This window comes from Gopherus flavomarginatus, chromosome 11, assembly GCF_025201925.1.
Source record: "Gopherus flavomarginatus isolate rGopFla2 chromosome 11, rGopFla2.mat.asm, whole genome shotgun sequence".
NCBI lineage: Eukaryota > Metazoa > Chordata > Testudines > Testudinidae > Gopherus > Gopherus flavomarginatus.
Window position 1 is genome coordinate 51,130,748 of NC_066627.1, and position 24,964 is coordinate 51,155,711.

At 47.1% G+C, this 24,964-nt stretch overlaps 1 protein-coding gene across 1 annotated transcript in view; it reads right to left on the reverse strand.

Moving 5' to 3' along the window:
* Positions 1–24,964, reverse strand: part of NOL4L (nucleolar protein 4 like) — a 96,111-nt gene that overhangs the window by 66,000 nt on the left and 5,147 nt on the right. The window contains exons 2-3 of the mRNA XM_050918282.1: positions 4,930–5,085; positions 1,016–1,127 (exon numbers count right to left, since the gene is read on the reverse strand). Coding sequence (XP_050774239.1) covers positions 1,016–1,127; positions 4,930–5,085 — 268 coding nt within the window. The remainder of the gene's footprint in view (positions 1–1,015; positions 1,128–4,929; positions 5,086–24,964) is intronic.

Sequence of the window (24,964 nt, forward strand, 5' to 3'; positions counted from 1 at the left end):
ATTTAAGATCAAACTTGTTCAGAAATATAAGTTGTGAGGGGGGGAGGAGAAGGCCTTTGCAAAATCTAAAACCAACAGAAATATCTGCAGTGTTTCTGACCCAAACATTAGGGCATGGTGCTAGTGCAGGAGAATCAGAAAGTGAAACTGACCAGAAAAAAAATGAAACTGATTAGTCTATTGTCCTTGTCCAATCTGACAAAAGGCAAAAAAACAAACCAAACCGCATATAAAGTGAACAGTAAATTATTTTTGCACAGTTCTTTCAGTTTTAATATATTAATCTATTAATAATATAGGTAATGAAGTTCTTTTGGAAAAGAAATACCATTACTAACCAAACAGTGTCCTGACTGCATTTCAGTGTGAAATGCCTAGAGTACCGGTTCTCAAACTGTGGGCCGGGATCCCAAAGTGGGTGGCAACCCCTTTTTAATATGGTTGTCAGGGCTGACGTTAGATTTGTTGGGGCCGGTGGTCAAAGCCTAAGCCCAAGCCCCGCCATCGGGGGCCAAAGCTGAAGCCTGAAGACTTTGGCTTTGCCCCCTACCACGGGGCATCAGGGCTCTGGCTTCAGTCCCCCCTCCTGGAGTTGTGTAGTAATTTTTGTTGCCAGAAGGGGGTCACAGCATAGACGCCAACTCCGTGAGTGTTCTGGGGCTGCAGCACCTGCGGAGAAAAAACTGGTGCTCTGCAGCTCGCCTCCGCCTCCTCCCCTGAGCATGCCGCATGCCTGTTTTCCCCCCCCCACCTGCTTTTTCGCACAGCAAGTGTTGGGAGGGAAGGGGAATGCAGTACACTTGGGGAAGAGGTCCAATAGGGGCAGGGACTTTGGGGAAAGGGTTGGAATGGGGGTGGGGTAGGGGTGGTGAAAGGGTGGAGTCGGGGCAGGGCCAGGGGTGTGCGAGCACTCACCAGTGCCGGGGAAAGTTGGTGCCCCTGGGTCGTAGTGCAATGAAGTTTGAGAACCCCTGGCCTAGAGTCACCTATGCTGGCAGAACTCATTTGCATTTACCTTTGGGCTCCAGTCCATTGGAGTTAAAATGCATCCTCTTCTGGCACTCAGTGCAACTCATCAGGAACCTGGTCACAGCTTCTCTTGGAAGGAAAGCATAGGTCTCTGCAATCTGGGAAAACAATGAGATGTCTGTGTATCCTAGATAAGAGAGACGGCTTTACACACAGAACCAAAGGACATGAATGATCACAGGTCCTGTCCCACTTCACCTTGCTCAGCATAGGAAAGAACAGTATTAACTCAGAGTGAGACACTCCCTTAGGGCCCTATCCTGTGAAGTGCACAGTGTGTCCTTATCACCCTACCAATTATTGGTGGAGCACAGCACCTCTCAGGAGGTGCTCTGAATATCACAGGATAAGGCCAACAGTGACCTCAAATGACAAGAACAGACCTCTGGACTTCCCATACAGCCAGCACTCCTACATCATCTCCTATAATTACTCCTAGCAGGAAAGGCTGAGAACAGTGTAGCTGTAAGTTCTTAAACTTAGTGAGAGTGAGGTTTCTGAGGTTCTTGTTCTGTTTGCATTATTAATTACCATTATACCAGTAATTGGAAGAATCCATAACCCTTTTTAGGGGAAGTTCTGTCTTTTCCACACTTAAAATCAGTTATTGTTAATAACACTCTTTATTTCTATGACACACTTTATTGAGGGAACAGAAAATATTTAGAAATATTAATAAATTAAATTTCTCAATACCTCTGAGGTAGGTATGAGTTACCTCTGTTTTACAAACAGGGAAACAAGGGTACAGAAAAGCTAAGGCCAAATTTTCAAAACTTTGGTGCCTGAAGTTAAGCACCTATATGCATATTTAGGCACCCAAATATGCAGCCTGATTGTGAAGCTAGGCACTCCCTATTCTGAGCTGCAGCAGGCGGCTCAGCACCTTTGAAAATCAAGACACTATGTTTGAACATTTTGATTAGTAGATTTTAAGGCCAGAAGGTACCATTAGATTATCTAGTCTGACCTTCTGGATAACACAGGCCAAAGAGTATCACCAAGGTACCCCTGTATTGAGCCTAATAACTTCTGTTTGACTAGAGCGTCTCTTCCATAAAGGCTTCCAATCTTGATGTGAAGATAGCGAGAGATGGAGAATCCACCACCTCCCTGGGGAGTTTGTTTCAAGGGTTAATGACCTTCATTGAGTGACGTATCCTTGCAAGGGAATAGAGGATTCAGGAAGAGAACCCAGGAAGTCCTGACTCCTTGTCTCATGCTCTAATCAATGGAAGCACTCCTTCCATTTTGTTTTGCTAAGGAAAATGGGAAACACTTACGCCAGAGAGACAAGGTGGACGAGTGATATCTTTTACTGGACCAACTTCTGTTGATGAAAGACAAGGTCTGACCTGAAGAGCTCTGTGTAAGCTCAAAAGTGTGTCTCTTCCACCAAAAGAAGTTGGTTCAATAAAAGATATTACCTCCCCCACTTTGTCTCTCTAATATTCTGGGACCAACATGGCTCCAACAACACTCCAAACAACTTAAAAAATCCAAGCATTTTATATCCCTTAGGTAAGGTGAGAAGGATGAAGTGTGAACATGTTGAAAAAGAGAAAAAATCTTTTAGAGCAAAGGGGGCAGTATTTTGGTTGTTAATGGTTAAAACGGATTTCTGCAAGCTAAAGTTATCATGGGGAAGAGAGACGTTTATCTCCACTAAGTGGCAGCATAACCCCAGTTTTACATGCATGCTAATAGATGGATGGAAAGAAGTTCAGAGGGATCTTGTCCCAAACTGGGGATGCAGAGCCTGGATCTCATGGGATTTTCCTTCAATCTCTGTAGACAAAGACCAATCTCGCTCCACGTCTTTTATGGCTGAATAAGTGTCTTTGCTTTTCAAGGAGTCTGTCAGACATTCAGTCATCAGGAACTCTCCACAAAAGGACTAAAATTCAGGCACATGAAGAATGCTGCTGGAAAACATGAGTATCTGAAGTGTACTGTGAACTGCCCCTTAGCCATGCCTGTATGACAATGACCAGTTCCCACCTGTCATTCATTCCAGCAGCCCCATGGTGTCTGTTGCAAATTTCAGCTAATTTTAGTGATACAATTGTTATTTCTCAGCTGATTTGATGCTCTGCAGAGCAGGTAGCTTCCTTGATGAGTTATCTCCCATCCAAATTCCCTTTCTGATTGCCTCTCTCTGGAGGTCATGGACAAGGGCAAACTCTTCAGTGACTCTCTGATTAGAGATGGTGGAGAGAGAGAAATAGCAGGGGACACTCTGAATCTTCTGGAGTTGCCCATCCAGACAGAACCCCTTTGTGCATCAAGCCACCAGGATCTGAAGCTGTATTTAATACAAAGTACTTCACACTCCAAACCTGGCAGCAAGTGAATTCTAGGGAAGCGTGATGGGGCATAAGGGAGAACAGACAGTCGAGTCCTGCCAGGTCAGAAGGGGATACACACTGTTAATGTGATGATCTCAGCTCAGGAGGGAATCTGAGGGGTGGAGCATGGAGCTATCTGACTGCTGTTAGCAGGCCTGGGAAAACAGACGGATTCAGCCTGGTCCCCTGAGGCTGTGCAGTGCACAGATTAGTACTCCAGAGAGCTGAATTGAAGGAATTAGGGGAGGGTCAGAGCGGTCTGCTGTGGAAATGAGCGGAAAGTTTCTGAATTATGGTCATGCTGGTGGAGTTGCCCTCCTTAATGAAGGAGAGGTCATCTGCCTCCAGCCAGAGAGCATCACTGTATACAATAATGCTGCAAGCCCACAGAGCTCTCTGCTCGTCAGCAGGGGCGCCAGCAGTACACAGGGGGACTGGGCTCCATAACAGGCAGGGGGACTGGGCTCCACCACAGGCGCTCAAGGCATGTGCAGAACCCCGTGGAGCCTGCAGTCTGGAGCAGGGACAGGAGCATACTCAGCAGCCTGTATCCCTGTGGGGACTCAAGTAGCATGCAGAGCCCTGCATGATCCCAAGCAGAAGGCAGGCTCGCTGCAGGGACCAGGGCAGTATGTACAGCCTAGTGGAGTCCCAAGCATGAGCCTGAAGGGTGCATACAGCAGAGAACCAGCTACTGCTGCATGGCCAGTCCTAACAAAGAAGGAATTTTCCAAGTGGCCAGGTCCTAAGGCCTCCAGGATTCAACACAGCAGCAGGAATTTGGAGAGTGAATTCAGTGCCCCATATAAAAGAAACACAACACACATACTTGTGTTGAAAGAATATGGAGATGAAGGAGACATATTAACCTTTGCTAAACATACTTCTGGACAAATTCATTCCTGGTCTAAGCTCCTGGGCTTCAGGCTGCATAGACAGAAATATGGCGCTCTGCACTCTAGGCAGCACTTTACGAAATGTCCCACTCTCAGGTGCCTGGCACGGCCTCAGTTTTGCAGATGAGGAAACTGAGACACAGAGTTGACGTGGTTTACCCAAGGCCACTCAGCAAATCAGAGCTGGGAAAAGAACAGCGGACTCCCAATCTCTTGCTCCAGCTATGCCTTTTCCTTCAGCGATGCTTCTCTGCAACTGAGGGGGGAAGAGAAGCAGATGGCACAGAGCAGGAAACACAGGAGGTGGGTAAACATACCCTCACCTGAGTAATGCTCCAAGGTCAGTAAGGGTTGAAGCCTTTTGAGGATTTTTTTTCTGATTATGTGTAGAGTTGCGTTTGGGTGTTACCGTTGAGCTGTACGCTTCCCTGCCACTGTACGTTTATGCCACTATCCCCCCGCCCTTTCCTGTATCCTCAACACAGCTGCTGTGCCATTATACCACTCGTTCACACCACACACGCGTGCGCACACACAGGCCTTTCACTTGTGCCCGCTCCCCCCCCATCAGACCCATTCCTCAATCTCACGCAGGAGGCCTTTCCCCTGGGCGTCTGTGTCCCCTGCTGTCTGAGAAATGCAGGAGGAAGTCTCACCGCTCGATAGGTTTTCTTCTGGCCAGCATGTTTGGGTGCTTTGCCTGGCTCTGCTGAGCTCTCCACATGCATCGAGTAGATGATGTCAAAGAAATCTTCCACCACAGCAACGCGTTTCAGAGAGATGCCCTCAGGCTCCGACAGTCCATCTGCCCCCTACAACAGCACAGGCAAGTTGAGTTAATATCAGTGATGGGTGACAGGGGTGATGAGATGGGCCTCGGGCTAATGTGGTTAGAGGGGGGACAGGCACAATGTTCCAACCCTGAGCTGCCTTAAGCACACAGGATGAGGGGGGATAAATTAAATAGTGCTCCAGGGAGGTTCCTACCAGAACCAGGGCAGTGGCTGCGGCTGCTGCTGTTGTGCTACTAAAGCTGCCAGTGAAAATGGACCAAGAATAAAAACAAGAGAAGAGTCCGGAGTGGAATTTTAACCAATTGGAAATTTAAATTTTCATAATTTAGAGCAAACTCACTAGGCTGGCAATAGGCAGAAGAAAGTCTTTGGCCTTGCACACTGTACCCATCCTTCTGGGGCTGGGGGATACTAAACAGATGCAACCCCCACAGACTCAGACCAATTAGCAGGGCTAGCTTTTACTGTGATGCCAGGATGAGGTCCCTGAAGAACAAAACTGAATCACCTTCCTACCCTGCACTGACCTTTCCAAGCTCACTCGTGCACACACAGCAGCTGAGCACTAGCAGCACCATCACTGCTCTTTGTGTGTTAGGATGCGCTGAAGAACATGAGGCTGAAATCTTGACACATGGCAGTGGCGAGAGACTGGTGGGGGTGGAAAACATGGTGAGCACTGTATCTCTTATCTGACTGGCAAGAATGGTATCAACTCACACTGGCAAGGTTTGCCAAGAAAAGAAGCGGCATCCTTCAGTACCCAGCAGCTGCTAATGTCACTCCATCAAACAGAACCAGGTGTATTGACGGGAGATGGTAGGGATATCTAGTCTTGTGTAAAAGTAAGGGTAGCTATTCTAGGAGTCAGATTCCTGGAGAGAACATTCAGCCTGCTTCTTAAGAAAACAGAATTATTGCATATGTATGTGTATATATACACATGCACTTAGGTATAATTATGGGCCTGATTTCCAAAAGGTTAAGCATGGATTTGTAAGCCCAATTTGCAAATGTAAAGATTGTGAATGCACATGCAAGTTGGGCACCTGTGTATGTAAATGACCCACAACTCATCTTTTGGATACCCATTTTGCATGTGCAGTCACAGTAATTACACATGCAAATTATGCATACAGTTGCACATCTATTTTTTTTATTGAGTCTTGTGTACACATTTACTATATTCAAAAAATGAACCCTATTCTTAAGAAACCACTCAAGGGACTGTCAACAATCACTTGTTCAGTGGAGATGGCCTCCTAATAAAGGTTATATTCCATATAGATTTGTAGATTCCAGGGCCTGAATGGACCATAGTGATCATCTAGTCATGGGGCACTCAATAGGCGGATCGCGGCCTAAATCCAGACCACCAGGCACTTTTGAACGGACCCTGAAATCTTTTAATTTACTTATTATCATCATTATTTCTTTAATTATAACTTTGTCTGGAACTGGATTATAGCTAGACCAAGAAATTTGGACCTTGACAAAAAAATAGATTACCCCTGATCCAGTCTGACCTCCTGTAAAACACAGGCCATAACACTTCCTCAAAATAATTCCTAGAGCAGATCTTTTAGAAAAACATCCAACCTTGATCTAAAAATTGGCAGGGATTGGGAATCCTTTCAACTCTTAGTAAATTATCCCAATGGTTAATTACTCTGTTAAAAATGTATACCTTATTTTCAGTCTGAATTTGTCTAGCTTCAGCTCCCAACTGTTGGATTATGTTATAATCTTCTCTGTTAGATTGAAGAGCCCATTATTAACTATTTTCTCCCAGGTAGGTACTCAAAGGCTGTAATAAGTTAGCCCTTAACCTTCTCTTTGTCAAACTAAACAGACTGAGCTCCTTGACTCTATCACTATAAAGGCAGGATTTCTAATCCTTTGATCATCTTTGTGGCTCTTTTCTGAACCCTCTCCCATTGATCAACATTCTTCTTGCGTTATGGACACCAAAACTGCACACAAGATTCCAGCAGTGGTCATACCAGTGCCAAATACAGACGTCAAATATCTCTACTCCTACTAGAGATTCCCCTGTTTATGCCTCCAAAGCTCACATTAGCCATTTTGGCCACAGAGATGCACAGGGAGCTCATGTTCAGCTGATTATTCAACACGACCACCAAATCTTTTTCAGAGTCACTGAGACACATATTATATCAACACTATTACCTTTATAAACCAAATTTGTAATCTCATCAAAAATATCAAGTTAGTTTGACAGGATCTATTTTCCATAAACCCAAGTTGACTTGCATTAATAAAAAATAAAAGGAGGGTAATATAATTAATTGAGTTCTAGATCAGCCTCTCCATTATCTTGCCCAGGATTGATGGCAGGCTAACAAGCCTATAATTCCCCAGGTCATCCTGTTTATCCTTTGTAAATATTGGCACAACATAATCTTTCTTATAGTCTTCTGAAACTTCCCCAGTGTTCCAAGACTTATTGAAAATCAACATTAACGGTCCAGAGAGCACCTCAGCCAGCTCTTTTAAAACTCTTGGATTCAAGTTGTGGACTTGCTGATTTTAAAATGTCTTAAACTTCAGTAGCTGCTCTTTAACATCCTCCTCAGATACTAGTGGAATGGAAAGGATGTTGTTATATGCTATGATGACATCATTTTTTTCCTCCTCAGATACAGAACAGAAATATGTATTGAACACTTCTGCCTTTTCTATATTATTATTGATATATCTACCCTTTCCATCTAGTAATGGACCAATACCATTTTGTTCCTGATATACTTCAAAACTGAGGCTACTTGCAGACCAGCAATCCTCAGTGCAGGGTCAAAATGGGGATAATTACAGCAATGAGACAAAGGAAAACTGCACCGTGTGAACAGCACAGACATGACAGACAAAGCCCTCTTCTTCGCTGAAAGCAATCCATTTGAAGGGGTTTGTAATGAACTCCACAAGCAAAACATCCACACCCAGGGCCAGCCCTAAACAACTATTCAAACTCTCATCCTTGCGCCACCAGGGGTTCCATATTCATTCCAGGATCCAGTTCAAAACTGCCATTGTTCCTTTTAAAATGCTCGATGGACTAGCAGAACTCAGAGCCTGGGTGTCTAGTTATACCTATCCACTCACCCAGCACCAGCCTCCTACCCAACCCTTCCCACTGTGGATATGGGAGTCACCTGCTCTGCAGCTCTTGACTTCTGGAATGGCCTCCCTACAAGCTCTTGGCCTCACTGACTCTCCACCCTGCTTCCAGGCTTCTCTCCCTTTTCTATGCCCCTCTGTGTTTATTTAATCCTGTGAAGCATGGTGGGATGCAGTTTGTACTGAAGACACCGGATACAAAAGGAAGTTAGCTGGATTGGGTTTATCCCTTTAGGATTTAAAGAGGTTTAGAACCAACTCATATTCTGACTACCACTCAAGAAGGAGATCTTGGAGTCATTGTGGATAGTTCTCTGAAAACATCATTCAATGTGCAGCGGCAGTCAAAAAAGCGAACAGAATGTTGGGAATCATTAAGAAAGGGAAAGATAATAAGACAGAAAATATCCTGTTGCCTCTATATAAATCCATGGTACAACCACACCTTGAATGCTGCATGCAGATGTGGTCGCCCCATCTCAAAAAAGAGACATTGGATTGGAAAAGGTTCAGAAAAGGGCAACAAAAATGAACAGGGACATAGAATGGCTGCTGTATGAGGAGTGATTAATAAGCCTGGGACTTTTCAGCTTAGAAAAGAGACGGCTAACGGGGGATATGATAGAGGTCTATAAAATCGTGACTGGTATGGAGGAAGTGTTATTTACTACTTCTCATAACACATGAACTAGGGGCCACCAAATGAAATTAATAGGCAGCAGGTTTAAAACAAACAAAAGGAAGTTTTTTGTCACACAACATAAAGTCAACCTGTGGAACTCCTTGCCAGAGGATGTTGTGAAAGCCAAGATTATAACAGGGTTCAAAAAAGAACTAGATAAATTTATGAAGGATAGGTCCATCAATGGCTATGAGCCAGGATAGGCAGGGATGGTGTCCTTAGCCTCTGTTTGCCAGAAGCTGGGAAGGGGCGACAGGGGATGGATCACTTGATGATTACCTGTTCTGTTCATTCCCTTTGGGACACCTGGCACTGGCCACTGTTGGAAGACAGGATACTGGGCTAGATGGACCTTTGGTCTGAGCCAGTACGGCCATTCTTATGTTTTTACCAGGTACGAGGGAGATGTGCCCTACAAACACCTCAATAAACCACCCCTTACTGGGTCTGCAGCCACCTCCTCTCTTCCCTCTACCCCCTAGTATTGCTCACCACAAGTGTTCAAAACCATGAGCCAGGCCCCCATAAATTCATGAGACTGACGTAAAAATCATCAGGGATTTTTTCCAAAAATAATTAAATTGGAGTCGGGAGGGGAGGGAGGGTTCGTATTTGCCTTCTGGTTGGTTGGTTGGTTGGTTTTTGAGCTTTTAGAGGGAAGTCACTCACCCTCAAAGTGCATGTGTACATTACAGGGACAGATTCAACCTGCAAGGCACATTCAAAAATGCAGGCCTTGCTGCTAGCTGCTTGGAAGGAGCAGGAACTCCACTTGCCAACTCCTAACTCCTGGGGTAGGGAACTGCCATTCCCTTCTCCGTCCCCTCTGTCATCGCTATCCTCTCTCTCTGCACCATCCACTCTCCTCTTCCACTTACATTCTTCCTCCCTCTGCTCACAAAGTCTCCTGGTTCCAGCCCACTTCTACATTCGCCTGCCCCCAATTTTCCCCTCCATAACCTTTACAGCCTCCTACATCTCACACTTTCACTTTGCCCTCCCATTCCACAGACCTCATGATCCTCCTCTTCCTCCCTGATCTCCAGTCTCCTCATCCTCCCTCCTATTCCCCACATTCCTCTGTTCCCCTTAGTCTCCTCCTACCCCATATTCCCCTGCAAGCCCTCAGTCTCCTCATGCTTGCTCAGCACCCTGCCCCTTCAGTCTTCCTCCTCCACCTCCCGTCTGCCTCATGCAGACATCTTTGTCCTCCTCCTGCATCCCACCACCCGTCTTATAGTCCCACAGTCTCTCCTATGCTCCTGAGTCTCCCTGGCCCTCTGCATCCCTCTGCACCTTCCTGAGTCTCCCCCCTGCACTTCTTCAGCCTCTTTCCTACTCCCTATATTCTTCCGTCTCCTCACAGTTTCCACTCCAGCCCCCTAACTAAAACTCAGCAGCCATCTTACCCCTAAAGGCAGTCTGGCTTCAGTGTCACACAAGGGAAGGTGGGGGCCGTGAGGGCAGTTTGGCTTCAGCCCCCTTGATGGGTTGCCAATTTCGGTTGGACATATTCCTGGAGTTTTTTTCGCACGACATAATCCTTAATTCATGGAGACTCCAGGCCAATCCTGGAGGGTTGGCAACCCTTCCCCTTCAAAGTAACAGGAAGTGGCAGCCATTTTGAATAAGGGGAAATTCATAAGTTTTAAGTCAGGAATGATGCGATCATGTGAAACTTTAGAAAACACCAAATATTGCAAAACTCAAAATAAAATCATGAAAGTAGGCAACACTTACCTTCTCTCACACAGTCTGTGACCTTGCATCCTTGTCCTCTTTCCCATTTATGGAGCCCATAACCATATAACCAGGTCTACTTCTCTCTTTTGTGGGGCCGCATTCCCTTGCTACCCCCTCATGGGGCCTGTGCTCTCTTCTAACTCACTCTCCACACAAGGCCAACTGCCTTTGCACCCATATCTTCTCTCCTCCCTCTTAGTGCCCAGGGCCCATCTTCCCCCTCATGGGACCTGTGTACTCTTTCTCTCTGTCCTCCTCGCAGCGCCCGTGCCTTTGCCCTCAAGCCTTCCCCCTCCTGTCCCTCCTGAGGCCCAGGCCCTTTCGCCCGCTCTCTCCAGGGCCAGCACTTCCATTGAGGCGAACTAGGCAATCGCCTAGGGTGCCAGGATTTTCGGGGGGTGGCATTTTGCCGGAGGGGGCGGCAGGCGGCTCCGGTGGACCTGCCACAGTCGTGCCTGCGGAGGGTCCGTTGGTCCGCGGCTCCGGTGGACCTGCCGCAGGCATGCCTGCGGACGGTCCACTCATCCTGCGCGGCGCCGGTAGACCTCCCGCAGGCACGGCTGCGGCAGCTCCACTGGAGCTGCGGACCAACGGACCCTCCGTAGAAATGGCTAGGGCACGAAAAACTCTAGCGCCGGTCCTGGCTCTCTCCCACTCCTGGGACCAGTGCTTAGGGTTGCTGCTGCTGAGGTACAAAAAAACCGGGACAGCCAGGATGATCCTGAGCCATAAAACTGGCCAGCTGGCAGCGCACACTGAGCACCCTTAACGATTTCCCGGGACAGCTGCCTCATAAAAAGAACAATCTTTGGAAAACCTGGACAGGTGGCAACCCTTTTGGTGCCCCCTCCTCTCTTCTAGACCTATGTCCCTTTCCCCCACACAGGGCCATGCCCTTCTTCTCAGCCATCTCACGAGGCCCACGCCTCCTCTCCCTCTCTCTTCACTCACTGGGCCCATGTCTGCTCCTTTCTCCCCCTGGGGCCTGTGTACTCTTTCTCCCTGTCCTCTTCATGGAGCCTGTGCCTTTGCACTCAAGCCATTTCCTCCCTTTCTTGCGTCCCGAGCCCTTTCTCCTTCTCTCCCCCTTATGGAGCCAGTGCCCTCTCTCCCGTTGTACAGGACCTGTGCTCCTCTCCTCCTCCCTGCTCTCATGAGGCCTGTGCCCTCTCTACCTCCTCTCTACCTCTCAAGTGGCCATGCCCCTCTCCTCTCGCCATTCATGAACCCCACGCCTCCTCTCCCTTGTCCCCTCACGGGACCCATGTCCTTGCCCCTATGGGCAGGGATTTTCCCTGTGCACCATGCAAACTGCAGCCAACTCTGCAGCCTGCCTGGTGCAGCACAGTTCCCAGACTGGGGGAGGGGAGAATCACTGCCCACACTGGCTAGGGACACGGTGCTAGAACCCTGCTGCCAAGACCCTGCGCCCCAGGTGGTGCTGGCAACCTGGCTTTGGGATCTACATAATAGCAGCAGAGCATCTGAGTCAGGCTCCATCCCACCCCGGCCCTTGTTCCTCTCTAATAACCACACCATGCTCCCCGCCCTCCCTCTGCAGGCAGCCAGAGTGGCCTGCTGCCAGGGCTTGGTGCCTGAACCGCCCAGCTCAGGCTGGGCGCCTTCCCTCGCGAGTGTTAATGACTGTTGACAGAATACAGAGGCTGCCTCGGTGACATCTGCTCAGTTGGCTGCATGCAGCAGGGTATGACCCGGACTTCTCTCAGCACTAAGGTTGCACAGAAAGGAAAGGACCCTCCCTTCACCCCCCCAACCCTGGCCTCCCACCCACCGGCCTCCCCAGGCCCGAGTTTAAAAGCCTTGTTGGAACCACCAGCGCCTCTTCGTCAGGCAGGTAATGAGGGTAACCATGGTAACCCGGCAGAGGAAGTGTATTCTGCAGGAGACGTTAATCCGCGCTCCCTCGAGCTGGGACAGCCTGACTTTTCATTCTCACACAGTAATTAGATACCAGCTGTCAGTGCAGGGGGAAAGGCTCAGTGACTAGGGGCTGGTGGCGAGGGGGCAGGGAGGAGGGTGTTAAAGACACAGGGGTCCTTTTCATGGGACAGGAAAGGATCCCCTTGCCGCTATGCATCCGCATGAGAATGAGTGGCCACCGCAGCATTGGCCCTGCCTCATGTCCAGCTCCTATTACACATTCAAAATCCCTCCCATCCCATGCACACCTGCTGCAACCATACATTTATCCCACCTGTCCTTTATTCCCTCCCTAGACACACACGCCATCATGCACAAGCCCGCTGCCACCCACTCACTCCTTACACGGGATGTGACTTCTCCTGTTTGTTGCCTGCCCGTCTATCATCCCTCCTTTACTGCAGCTCCAATTACCCCACTCCATCCTACAAAGGCCTGGTGCTGCCCTGCTCGCTGCCTGTCATATCTCTCACATGCCTCTCAGTTCAGATCCAAATCCTCTACCCTACAGACATGTGTTATCTCTCGCTGACCATTAAACCTCAGGTCTACTCCTCATTATGGTTGTAAATCTTCATCCTCTTGTCCAGCACTCTCTCCCACCTATCACAGTGTTTCTATTAATATAGCTCATTAAACCCACTCTTTTCATTCAGCAGGCCACATCCTCACATGTGCCTATGTCCCCTTCTAATCCCCCATCATGACTTGGGGCATCACCGGAGGGCTCTGCAACCACTGATGGTCCATCAGTGGTCCACTGTGTGATGACCACTATAATCAGAGATATGTGTAGCATAAACTTTAGAGGAAAGAGCAGCAATGAAAAGTAAAGTGTGTTGTTTTTCCTCAATGTGATGTGTCTAATGCAGCCAGCTGCCATCTGATCCTCTCTATGCTGCCATGCCAGTGACCTCTACTCTGACCCAGTGCAAGTTACCACCCTCTCCAGAAGTAACCAGACACTCCCTTCTCCAGGCTGAATGAATCCAGTCTCAGAGCATCTCTGAAAGAGACCAAATTATGAGTGGTGGGCTTTGTGTTGTGGATCACTAAATGTCCATCAGCACATGCATCCAGCCCAACCGCACCCCCGACTCCAGTTAATCTGAGTTTCAAGCAAAGGACCCAGTCCTGCAAGGTACCACGTACTCTCAACTCCCTTTAAAGTCGATTGGGTTGAGGATGCTTGGCACCTCTCTGGTGTAGGCACAAAAGGAGAATTGGGACCTGAAGCTGTGAACCCCACATAGGCCAGAAAGAAGAATCCCTGCCTGTTAGAATGGAGCAGGCAGCTCTTCCTAAGGACCTGGAAGTGAAGCTCTCCCCCAGCTCTACTTCTCCATGGAAAAGCAGCAAATTTTGGAGAGGGACAATATTAGCCCTAATGTACAAGAGGCTTTTCGGGGGTATGGGGGGGCTTGGTACTTCCCTGTCTGCTCTGTTTGACTAAAGATAAATGCTCTCCTGGCCTTCAGACTAAGGGCTGATACCAGCTGAATTCAACTTCCTGTCAATAAAAAGCCACTTCCTGCCAATGAAATGCTGTCTGATAATGGCAGAACTCTTATTTTCTGTCCATACAGCAGACCCTCTACCAACACTCATTAGTTTCCATCTCTCCTTGTCTCTGTGTCTTCCCCACACACTGCAAAAGAGCCTGTCTCTGTCCCTCTCACTCTAAGCACTCCCTTTGCCCAATACTGGGAGGGGGCCATCTCTGTCATTCTAACTGCTTGAGTTCCTGCTGTCTCATAGTGGGGTGGGGTGCTGCCAAGTGCAGGGTGTCACAGGCCACTGATCTTCTGTCTTCTTGTTACATTTGTATAACTTTCCAATTAAGTGCTACTGAATTGACCTGAAATCCCTGAGTTGAGTCCTGACCCCATAGTGAAAAATTCTGTTTCCATACTCCTTATCCTCCCCTATCCCACATGTGGAGGTGCTCTGTGTCTACCAGTCAACAGTCTGTCACTCCTTACTGCAAACTCCCAGGGGTTCTGTCTGGCCCATGTAAAGAGATTCTGTCAAACACCTGTTTTGGAGTTATTACGTATGATGTTATACACTTCATCTCAGGAATTTTTGCTTCCCTCTTAGTTGGATTTTTTTTTTTTTTATTTCCTACAAGTTTTATTTTATTTTATTTTTCAATCACTGTCCTTTAGGGGAAAACTGCCTGTCAGCACCTGGAATTGGGAATTTATTGAGAAACATTTACAAGCCAAGCTACCACCTCGAGAAGGAGCTGCAATTTATGGTGAAGAATCCAGTCCTGTCAAATCTGGACAGCAGAATTCACTGAGCAGAGCCCACCTAGTGTGCCCTCAGTGTTCTACATCTTGAATGCAAACTGCTCCAACTGACTTCAAACCCAGATCCCCCAAATCTGTTATTTGCATCCTGACACTAGGGAGGTATGTGACTAGTTGAAAAGCAGAGTGCACGGGTGAACAAGCCCAGCTTGACAATTATTAATTCTTCACACACTTCTCTCATAATGAAAGGGATACCGTTTCAATATGAACTCTTGGAACTTTTGACAAAGAAACTGTTCCTGATACTAGTGCATTTATGGGAAGCTGGTCCTTGATTGACTTCTATATTTAGACTTCTCTGGGGCTTTAGGAAGTTCACTCCTTTGGGAATTTAGGTGTAGGATAAAAGCAGCTTTTGCAGGGGATACGTTAAATACAGCAGGCTCCCTCTACTGATGCTGCTATGACCGGTTCTAGCTCCGTAGAACTTCACTCTTCCTTCTAGTTTACAGCGCATTGGACACCAGTTGTGCTTTAGGAATACAGGCCAACATTAAGGTGAGAGAGAGAGGCCATGTCTACATCTAAAATTTTGCAGCGCTGGTTGTTACAGCTGTATTAGTACAGCTGTATAGGGCCAGCGCTGCAGAGTGGCCACACTTACAGCAACCAGCGCTGCAAGTGGTGTTAGATGTGGCCACACTGCAGCGCTGTTGGGCGGCTTCAAGGGAGGTTCGGGGAACGCGAGAGCAAACCGCGGCGAAGCTGGTCTCCTTTCCCGGTTTGCTCTCTCGTTCCCCGAACCCCCGAGCAAGCAGGTCTCCTTCCCTGCGGTTTGCAGGGTGGTTCGGCGAACGCGAGAGCAAACCGGGAAAGGAGACCAGCTTCGCCGCGGTTTGCTCTCGCGTTCCCCGAGCAAGCAGGTCTCCTTCCCTGCGGTTTGCTGGGTGGTTCCGGGAACGCGAGAGCAAACCGCGGCGAAGCTGGTCTCCTTCCCCGGTTTGCTCTCGCGTTCGCCGAACCCCCGAGCAAGCAGGTCTCCTTCCCTGCGGTTTGCTGGGTGGCTCCGGGAACGCGAGAGCAAACCGCGGCGAAGCTGGTCTCCTTCCCCGGTTTGCTCTCGCGTTCGCCGAACCACCCTGCAAACCGCAGGGAAGGAGACCTGCTTGTTCGGTGGTTCCGGGAACGCGAGAGCAAACCGGGAAAGGAGACCAGCTTCGCCGCGGTTTGCTCTCGCGTTCCCCGAGCAAGCAGGTCTCCTTCCCTGCGGTTTGCTGGGTGGCTCCGGGAACGCGAGAGCAAACCGCGGCGAAGCTGGTCTCCTTCCCCGGTTTGCTCTCGCGTTCCCGGAACCACCCAGCAAACCTCAGGGAAGGAGACCTGCTTGCTCGGGGTTCCGGGAACAAGAGAGCAAACCGGGAAAGGAGACCAGCTTCGCCGCGGTTTGCTCTCGCGTTCCCGGAGCCACCCAGCAAACCGCGGCGAAGCTGGTCTCCTTTCCCGGTTTGCTCTCGCGTTCCCGGAGCCACCCAGCAAACCACAGGGAAGGAGACCTGCTTGCTCGGGGTTCCGGGAACAAGAGAGCAAACCGGGAAAGGAGACCAGCTTCGCCGCGGTTTGCTCTCGCGTTCCCGGAGCCACCCAGCAAACCGCGGCGAAGCTGGTCTCCTTTCCCGGTTTGCTCTCGCGTTCCCGGAGCCACCCAGCAAACCGCAGGGAAGGAGACCTGCTTGCTAGGGGTTCCGGGAACGAGAGAGCAAACCGGGAAAGGAGACCAGCTTGATTACCAGAGGCTTCCTCCTTCCACGGAGGTCAAGAAAAGCGCTGGTAGGTGTCTACATTGGATTACCAGCGCTGGATCACCAGCGCTGGATCCTCTACACCCGAGACAAAACGGGAGTACGGCCAGCGCTGCAAACAGGGAGTTGCAGCGCTGGTGGTGCCCTGCAGATGTGTACACCTTCAAAGTTGCAGCGCTGTAACTCCCTCACCAGCGCTGCAACTTTCTGATGTAGACAAGCCCAGAGAAAGAAGACCATGTGATATCAGCCATACAGCAATAATCAGAGATCATCAAAAATGTGAAAAAATGTTCATGACATGTTCTTTTCCCCTGAAAATATTTTTTCTAAGAATATTTTCTGATCATCTCTAGAGCTGGTTGGAAAACAGAAAAAAATTGTTGCTAAAATTTTCATCGTATTCCCCCCTCCACACACACCTAATAAGCACTTGTATATCACTCCGTATTTTCAAACCACTATATAAACACTGAGCCCCGATCCAGCACTTATAGCTAGACCCCCCGGACTTCAATAGGAACAGACTGGGTGTGTCAACCAACTACTCTTCACTACAGCCAGATACGAAAGGCAAGTATTATTATACCCAGAGGGAAACTGAGGCAGAGAGAACAGGCAACTTTCCCAAAGCCACACAGTGATTCAGTGACAGACTGCAGGATGAGCAGTCAAGAGTTCCTAGGTCCCAGCCCTGTTCTCAATGCACTACACCACATTGCTTCTCTAATTAGAGTTTTACACAGTACTTTTTTCCAAGGTAAATACTTATTTGTGAGGGGAGAGGCGGCTCCAGTTTTTGGAATATAAAGTTGCATAGATATATTCCTTCTATGGGAGCACAAAGGTGAAATCCCACCTACTGGGAAAGATCCACTGTTTTTAATCTGTCACAGGGCAAGCAAGGCCTTTAAGGCAAATTCAGGCCTTAGCTCTGAGCTTGGCCTATTTTCCTCCCAGATCCTGAGTCTGAGCTGCAGTCTGTAGGCTGAAAGCAAGGATCCCTGAGAAGGGGGAAACAGGAAATTAAAGGCAAGTCCTTTTCTCCAAGCTGGAGAGAGAGATTCAGGGAGAGTGGTGTACGGAAAGCTTTACAGGGTTCAGGCCGGAGGTCTGTGCTAGGGTTCTTGGCTGAAAGGTAGCTGAGAAAGCAGATGAACAGGATAGGAAGTAGCCTGGGGGAGGGGTGAAGCAGAATACTGAGGCTGGAGTAGATAGCTGGGTGGCTCCATATGTCCCTGGGCCTGCAACCTGAGGCAGAGGGACAGGGCTGCCCTTTAGCTCTGTTCTGCTACCTGGAGGTGGTGGGCAGAAACCGCTGCAGCAAAAGGCCTTGTTTGTTTGGATTCCTGTTTGCTCTCAGAGGGGGTGGATTTTTTGTACAGCTGGAGGGCTAAACTGCCCCTCCATGAGGAGACTGTGAATTGGTGGAGGGAAACTGAGGCTGCAGACACACCTAACAGCAGAGAGGTAAGTGTCACACTCACAAAATCAACATGTTTTTATATATTTGGGGCTAGAAACAACTGGGCATCTGGCTCTCCTGCACCAGAGCTGGTGTCCTCAGTTAGGAGAGGTGAGCGTAAGATCGTAGAGCGGACTATTTCAGAGGCAATCAAATGCCAGTGGAGTGGACTATTTCAGAGGTAATCCCAGTCAGTTTGGGCTTTGGAATGGGCTAGGCTGCTGCCAGAGGGCTAGTTCTGTTGCATTCAGGGAGAAAGCTGATGCTAAAGAGCCCTGAATACACAAGAACTGCACATCAGTAATGGCACTGTGGTGTCAAAGTGAAACTATAGCAGAAGGGTAACTCTACTACAGCAGTTCAACAGTCCAGGGACAAGGACAAGCAAAACTCTATGTAAAATAAGTTACCAACAATGCTAAAGCTAATACAAACTGACCAAGGTCAAGAAACTGTCAACTAAGAGTACACAACATCCTTAACTCAGCCCACAGTTCCCCAGTAATGCAACATACATGGGCCATTATTGGAGTCTCCATGGGAATGGCAAGATGTATGCCTAGGGAAATGCAGACTTCATCATCTTGCATTAACCAGACTGTGAAAATTTAGCCAGTACCTTCTAGCACAAGGCTTAAAGCTTCTCCTCAGCCTTGTTACCTACTTGCTGACCAAGCAACCCTCAGTGGCTTAGGCCTGAAATCACCAGTCGCCCACTAAACTAATCTATGCTGGCCCTACACACAGTCCCCTGATGGGGTGGTGATGTCGTCTTTGGGAGGTGTTAGACTTGGGCTGCCCTTGCTCCAGGGGCTGGGGGTGCAGCTCACTCTCTGCTGACTCAGAAAACATGTATTGTTACACTAGGTTCATGTTTGAAAGGCTTCACAAACATAAGAGATGGACTTAAAAGTCATGTTGTGTGAATGAAAGCTTAGATTCTGCAGAAGTTGATGGCACTTTCCAGGGATAAATTCCTAATCAATGTGGGCAAGTTTGTGTTTCAAGTTAAAGGAGGGTTATGTAATTAATGCAAATCAACACAGGCTTATGGAAAATAGATCCTATCAAACTAACTTGATATCTTTTTTGATGAGATTACAAGTTTGGTAGATAAAGGTAATTGTGTCGACATAACAGTCTTAGACTTTTTGAAGGCATTTGACTTGGTACTGCACAATATTTTGATTAAAAAACTAGAATGATATAAAATTAACATGGCACACATCAAACGGATTAAAAACTCACTGACTGATAGGTCTCAAAATGCAATTGTACATGGGAAATCATCACTGAATAGGTGTGTGGTCAGTGGGGTCCTGTAGGGATTATTTCTTGGCCCTAAGCTTTTTAACATTTTTATCAATGACCTAGAAGAAAACAAAAAATCCTCACTGATAAAGTTTGCAGATGACCCAAAAACTGGGGGAGTGATAAATAATGAAGAGGACAGGTCACTGATTCAGAGCAATCTTGACTGCTTGGCAAACTGGTCACAACCAAATAATATGCATTTTAATATGGTTAAATTTGAATATACATATTTGGAATAAAGAATGCAGGCCATACTTACAGGATGGGAGGACTCTACCCTGGGAAGCAGTTACTCTGAAAAAGATTTGGGATTGTGATGGATAACCAGCTGAGCATGAGCTACCAGAGTGATGCTGTGGCCAAAAGAGCTAATGCAATCCTAGAATGTATAAACAGGGAAGAATCTCAAGTAGGAGTAGAGAGGTTATATCACCTCTGTATTTAGCACTGGTACAACCACTGCTGTATTTTTGGGTCCAGTTCTGGTGCCCACAGTTCAAGAAGGATGTTGATAAACTGCAAAGGGATCAGAGAAGAGCCCCAAGAATGAGCAAAGGATTAGAAAACCTGCCTTATAGTGATAAATTGAGCTTTTTGAGTCTATTTAGAGAAAGTTAAGGTGTGACTTATTAAAGACAATAAGTACCTACATGGGGAACAAATATTTAATAATGGGCTCTTCAGGCTAGCAGAGAAAGTTGTAACACGAACCAGTGGCTGGAAGCTGAAGCTAGACAAATTCATACTGGAAAGAAGGTGTCAATTTTTAACAGTGACAGTAATTAACCATTAGAACAGTTTACCAAGGTTTGTGGTGACTCTTGATGACTGGAAATTTTTAAATCAAGACTGGATGTTTTTTCTAAAAGATCTGCCCTAGAAATTATTTTGGGGAAGTTGTATGGCCTGTGTTATATAGGAGGTTAGGTCAGATAATCGCCATGGTCCCTTCTGGCCTTGGAATCTTGAATCTATACATGCTAGGCTAAGAAGGTGGGGAAAACAGAACGCTAGCATGCCACACAATGCTGACTGCTATAGCCTGGTAATCCATCTATAAAGATTCCTTCCCCCAGATCTGAAACACTCCAGTGCTGTGGGGCCATATTCATGCAACAACTAAGCCAGAATAGGGTAGGCACATGGGCTGTATGGCAGCCATAAAACGGGCTGTTCTTTAGCTTTTTGTGAGGTTTGTCTTTGAAACATGACTGTTATTGAGAGAAGGAGGTAGAGTATGTGGGGAGAAGGCAATCCAAATGGGGAAGAGAAGACAGACAATTACAATAATCTGCCCTCCCCATGGAAAATAAATTGGCAGCTGACAGGTTATACTTTGTACAAACAGAAGCTTTGCAGGAGAAGTGAAGACTCCAGAGGGGCCAATTGGCAGGTTAATTAGGATGATGCGAGGGATTAATGAAAATGTTTAAGAAACAGGGTTTGAGATGCAAAAGACTCTGAATACCTGCTAAAGAGGAATCACCTCTGGTTTGGGGGAGGAGATGGGAGGGTAAAATAGCAGAACAGAGAATGACCAATGCAGATGTCTCTGAGAACCAAGGAAGGGAGAGGGGATTCCCAAGGAAGGAGCAGGGAAGTTCAGGGAAGGACCCCATGATGTCTTATTTTTCTAGAAATAAATGGGCTGTGTCCTCCCCCCCGTAAGACCAAAAACGCATCAATAATGCAGAATAACCTCTCTCCAGGTAGCTGGCACACAGCCTCCCAGGGCTAGCCAGTGGGCTATCTCTTTACCTTGAAGATACAGGGCAGGCGGAAAGCAATTAAACTGGAGCTTTGATTAGGGCTTGCAGACAACTGCTTGTGTTAGAAAAGCCTGAGCCTCTGCAACTGTGCTGGCTGTGGCTGAGGCAGGCCTCCTCCATCCCCTGCTCAGCGCTTTCCTGGTACAGCAGAAGCATGACTGATGCTCTCTGTCCCACACAAGCTCAGTGAGCTCAGAGGTAGGAACCAGTTGCTAAGAGACAGGACTGTACTTTCCAGCCCACATTCAGACCTTTGTCACCAGCTCAAGGGCTTTTGCTGGATCAAAACACACTATGCAGGTGAGAAAATGCAGGCAGCTTTTCTCCACAGCTAGTCAGATCTCATGAAAAATCACATGGTTCCAGTTAGGGGAGCCACTCCACAAGCATCAAAACTGATGATGGGAATAGAGAATCTTCAAGCGTTTGTAAGGAAAGGGGTGGGGTGGGAGGGTACAGAAACACACACAACCCTGCAGCAACGCTGGCTTCTTATTCCTAATACGGCAAGATTCAAAACAGCAATGCTGTGCTGCCCGCTGAAATCCAGGATCAAAGGGATGATACCTGCAGCACCAGAACCTAGAAGTCTTTAGATATCTAGACATGACAGGTGACTGGATGACTCTAGTTAGTGGGGACGGGGACTGGTATTAAGATACGGAGTCTTTTGTTTCTAGGTCATTCACTCAAATCCATCCCAGACTAGTAGAGTCACCAACAAGTTTTGGGGTTTGGTTTGCTGTTTACTGGCTCGGGAGATGCGAGCTTGATGTCCACACTGTGAAACAACCACTACATCTAGCAATCTCACCAGAGAGCCATGGACTGAATTGGCCACGGAGACTGAACTACCCTCTTCCGCTTGGCAGTGGTCCCTCCAGATCAGGATTAAGGTCTGTAGGCAGCCAGTGTGGGAGAAACTAGCATAAAGGCTGTCCATGCTACTTCTAGTGTGTGAGCAGAGAACCTTGTCCTCCTGGATTGTCAAGCCAACACTGCATGCACAATCACTGAAAGAAAATATTTATATTGCATATATTCCTGAATCCTCCTTCTCTGAAGAGTCATGCACCATAGTGGTAAAACTTAACCAACCTCTTTTCAACACTGAGTGACTGATGGATGTTCCCATACTACACAATAAAGAAAAATGCTACTCCATATCCCCAAAGCTAGTGACACTCCTCCCCACCCCCTGCACACACGCACGCATGCACAAACATATGCACACACACACACTGCAGCTATTTTCTTTTTAAATAAATTGCTGTTTTGTTGGCAACCATGCTAAGAGTGGAAGTCAGCAGTGTTCCTATAAAGAAGCTGATTCTGGCCAATAGGCCCACTCTGTACCACCCATTGCTACAATCAGCTAATTAGACTGACGGGACACTGAAACTCAGTGGTGGCTTTGGCCCATCCTCAATGCAGTTCTCCAGGGAAGGGCACAGCTAATATGAGAGCAGGGAAAGGTAATTGCTAATTGTTGCTAGAGACAAAGAGAAATAAATATACATTTTGCTGTCAAAGCAATGCAGACAAGTTTCTATGAAGCTAAAAAGTCAACACAGGTGGATAAACGGAACCTCCATTAATTCCCCTCCATCCATCTTTGTGCCTTCTCAGACATTTGTTTGTCCACAAAGTAAATTTACACACTATTCATGTCTGCTCTAATTTAACAGCAAAAACAGTATCATTTCTTTTGGTTTACCTGAGAGACTCATGTTGATAATGGTTTGGGCAAACAGACCCTGAAAGGGCTCCCCGTGAAACAAGTTTTAGTGGCCTCCACTGGGCTTTGCTGCCATCCTGCACCAGTGACTGAATCACCTTCCTGCTTAAAATATGGGAAAGCTCCTTTGGGTCAGGAGTCTGGAAAGATTGAGTGGAGAGGGAGGCCTGAATTATGCTTATATATACAGGGTCTCTTCCTTCCTATTGCTTCCAGCATGCTCAGTCCCCCTTCTCCCTTCTCGAACACTGCCTGTAGCTTGCACAATTTAAACAATGGTGTTTCTGATTGGAGCTGGATTTTCCTTCTCTTCATTTTAACTTTTTTGTAACAGGCTTTTACAAAAGTTTTGTGCTTGGTTGCTTTTTTTTCTTCTTTAAATCAATGCCAATCAAGAGCCGTAAATCTGAGAGCAATTTTGTTGTGTTAATTTCAGGTGACAGAACCAAATGACTCGACTAGTTTTGGGGAGGCCTGGGAGGGAGCTCCTTGTCTCAGATCCAGATCCTGCCTGTTATACCCTATGCAACACCAATGAAATCAATGGAGTTATGTAGGATGCACAATTTAGATAAGGATCTGTATTTTTCTTTTAAAATTGTTCAGTCAGTCAGAGCTAGAGGACTGGATGGCTTAGTGAACTAAATGATGGGCCACAGAACCTTTCCCTTGTAGGTTGCAAGTTCACCTGTAGCCCAAGTTGGTGGTAGAGACCAAAAATTGTTACCACCTGATGACTGTTTTGTGGTCTCTGATGGGAATTGGACCATATGCATGTCACAAAACTAACCAACACAATTGCTACTAACAGGGAACCTGTTGGAAATCTTGGCAGAGAGGCCAAGGACCAAATGAGCCATGGAGACTGATCTCCTAGTGATTCAGCAGGTCAGGACTGAGGTCCAGTTGGCACTGCCACTAGCCCTACTCACTCTTATGGATAGAGAACTTAATTCTCCAAAACTGTCAATTCTCTTTATACACACACAGAAAGACAAGGCTGTGTAAATTCAGCCTGCAAATATATCAGAGACTATTGCTGCTCACCAGTGAACTTTAACCAAGAACCCTGAAAATCTCACGAAGAGTGAGTCCTTCATTAATGTGACTCTTATTCCTGAAAACTGCTGAGGGTAAAAATTACAATCGATCCTGTGCAGACACAAAGAGCTGAATCTGGAAGTGTTATAGGCTGGTATTCTGGGGTCACACTGGACTTGGTTTACAGGCTCATGCATTTTGTCAGTATTGTGCCAAACTGTCAAGTGCACTTCTAAATGTGAAGCTACTCATCAATTATTTGGGAAAAATCAGACCCACAGTACATCCTCACCCTCAGACTTTTCATGGAGAGTGAAGACTCTGTGTGTTAAATAATAGGCTATTTCTCAGTTCGATGTCTTGGGATCCATTTGCACACCTGTTTTTCATTTCAATAATCTTTGTTATTGTTTTTTAATTCAGACCAAATGAAGATCACAGAAAACCTGAGCCGTTAGCTATAACAGTGAAAACTTTAGTAGACTAAAGTTCTCAAAGGTTATGCCAGTGTGGTTTTTTGGGGGCACCAAATGACAACCTTAGGGAATACTTGTACCAGGAAAAAAGGGACCTCTATTAACCATTAGGTCTGCCTCCTTTCTACAAGTCTGCCTTCCTAAATCTAGCTTGTTCCTACTATGCTGTACCATCCTGAGATCTACTGTTTTTTTAGTTTTCATGCAGAAACAAAGAAGTTTTTAGGCATATGTTGTAATGGTCAGCTCTGTAGAGTATCCACAGTGATTTTTCTGCTGTTGATGAAAGGCCGCCATCCACTCCCCTCTTGGTCTCTGTCCTCTGTTTATTATGCTTCACTCCTAGTCTAGTATCTTTCTTGAGGGGGTCTCCAAATGTGTCATTCTGGGATTATTTCAAAACACCTCTACTTTCTGGGGAGTCTGCCTTGAAATATCTAGGAGGGCTCTGCATGTAAGTCAATAAAACACCACTATCACAAATGCCCTCAGCCTTTTATTAGTGTCTGGAATTAACCCTGGAACCATTTATC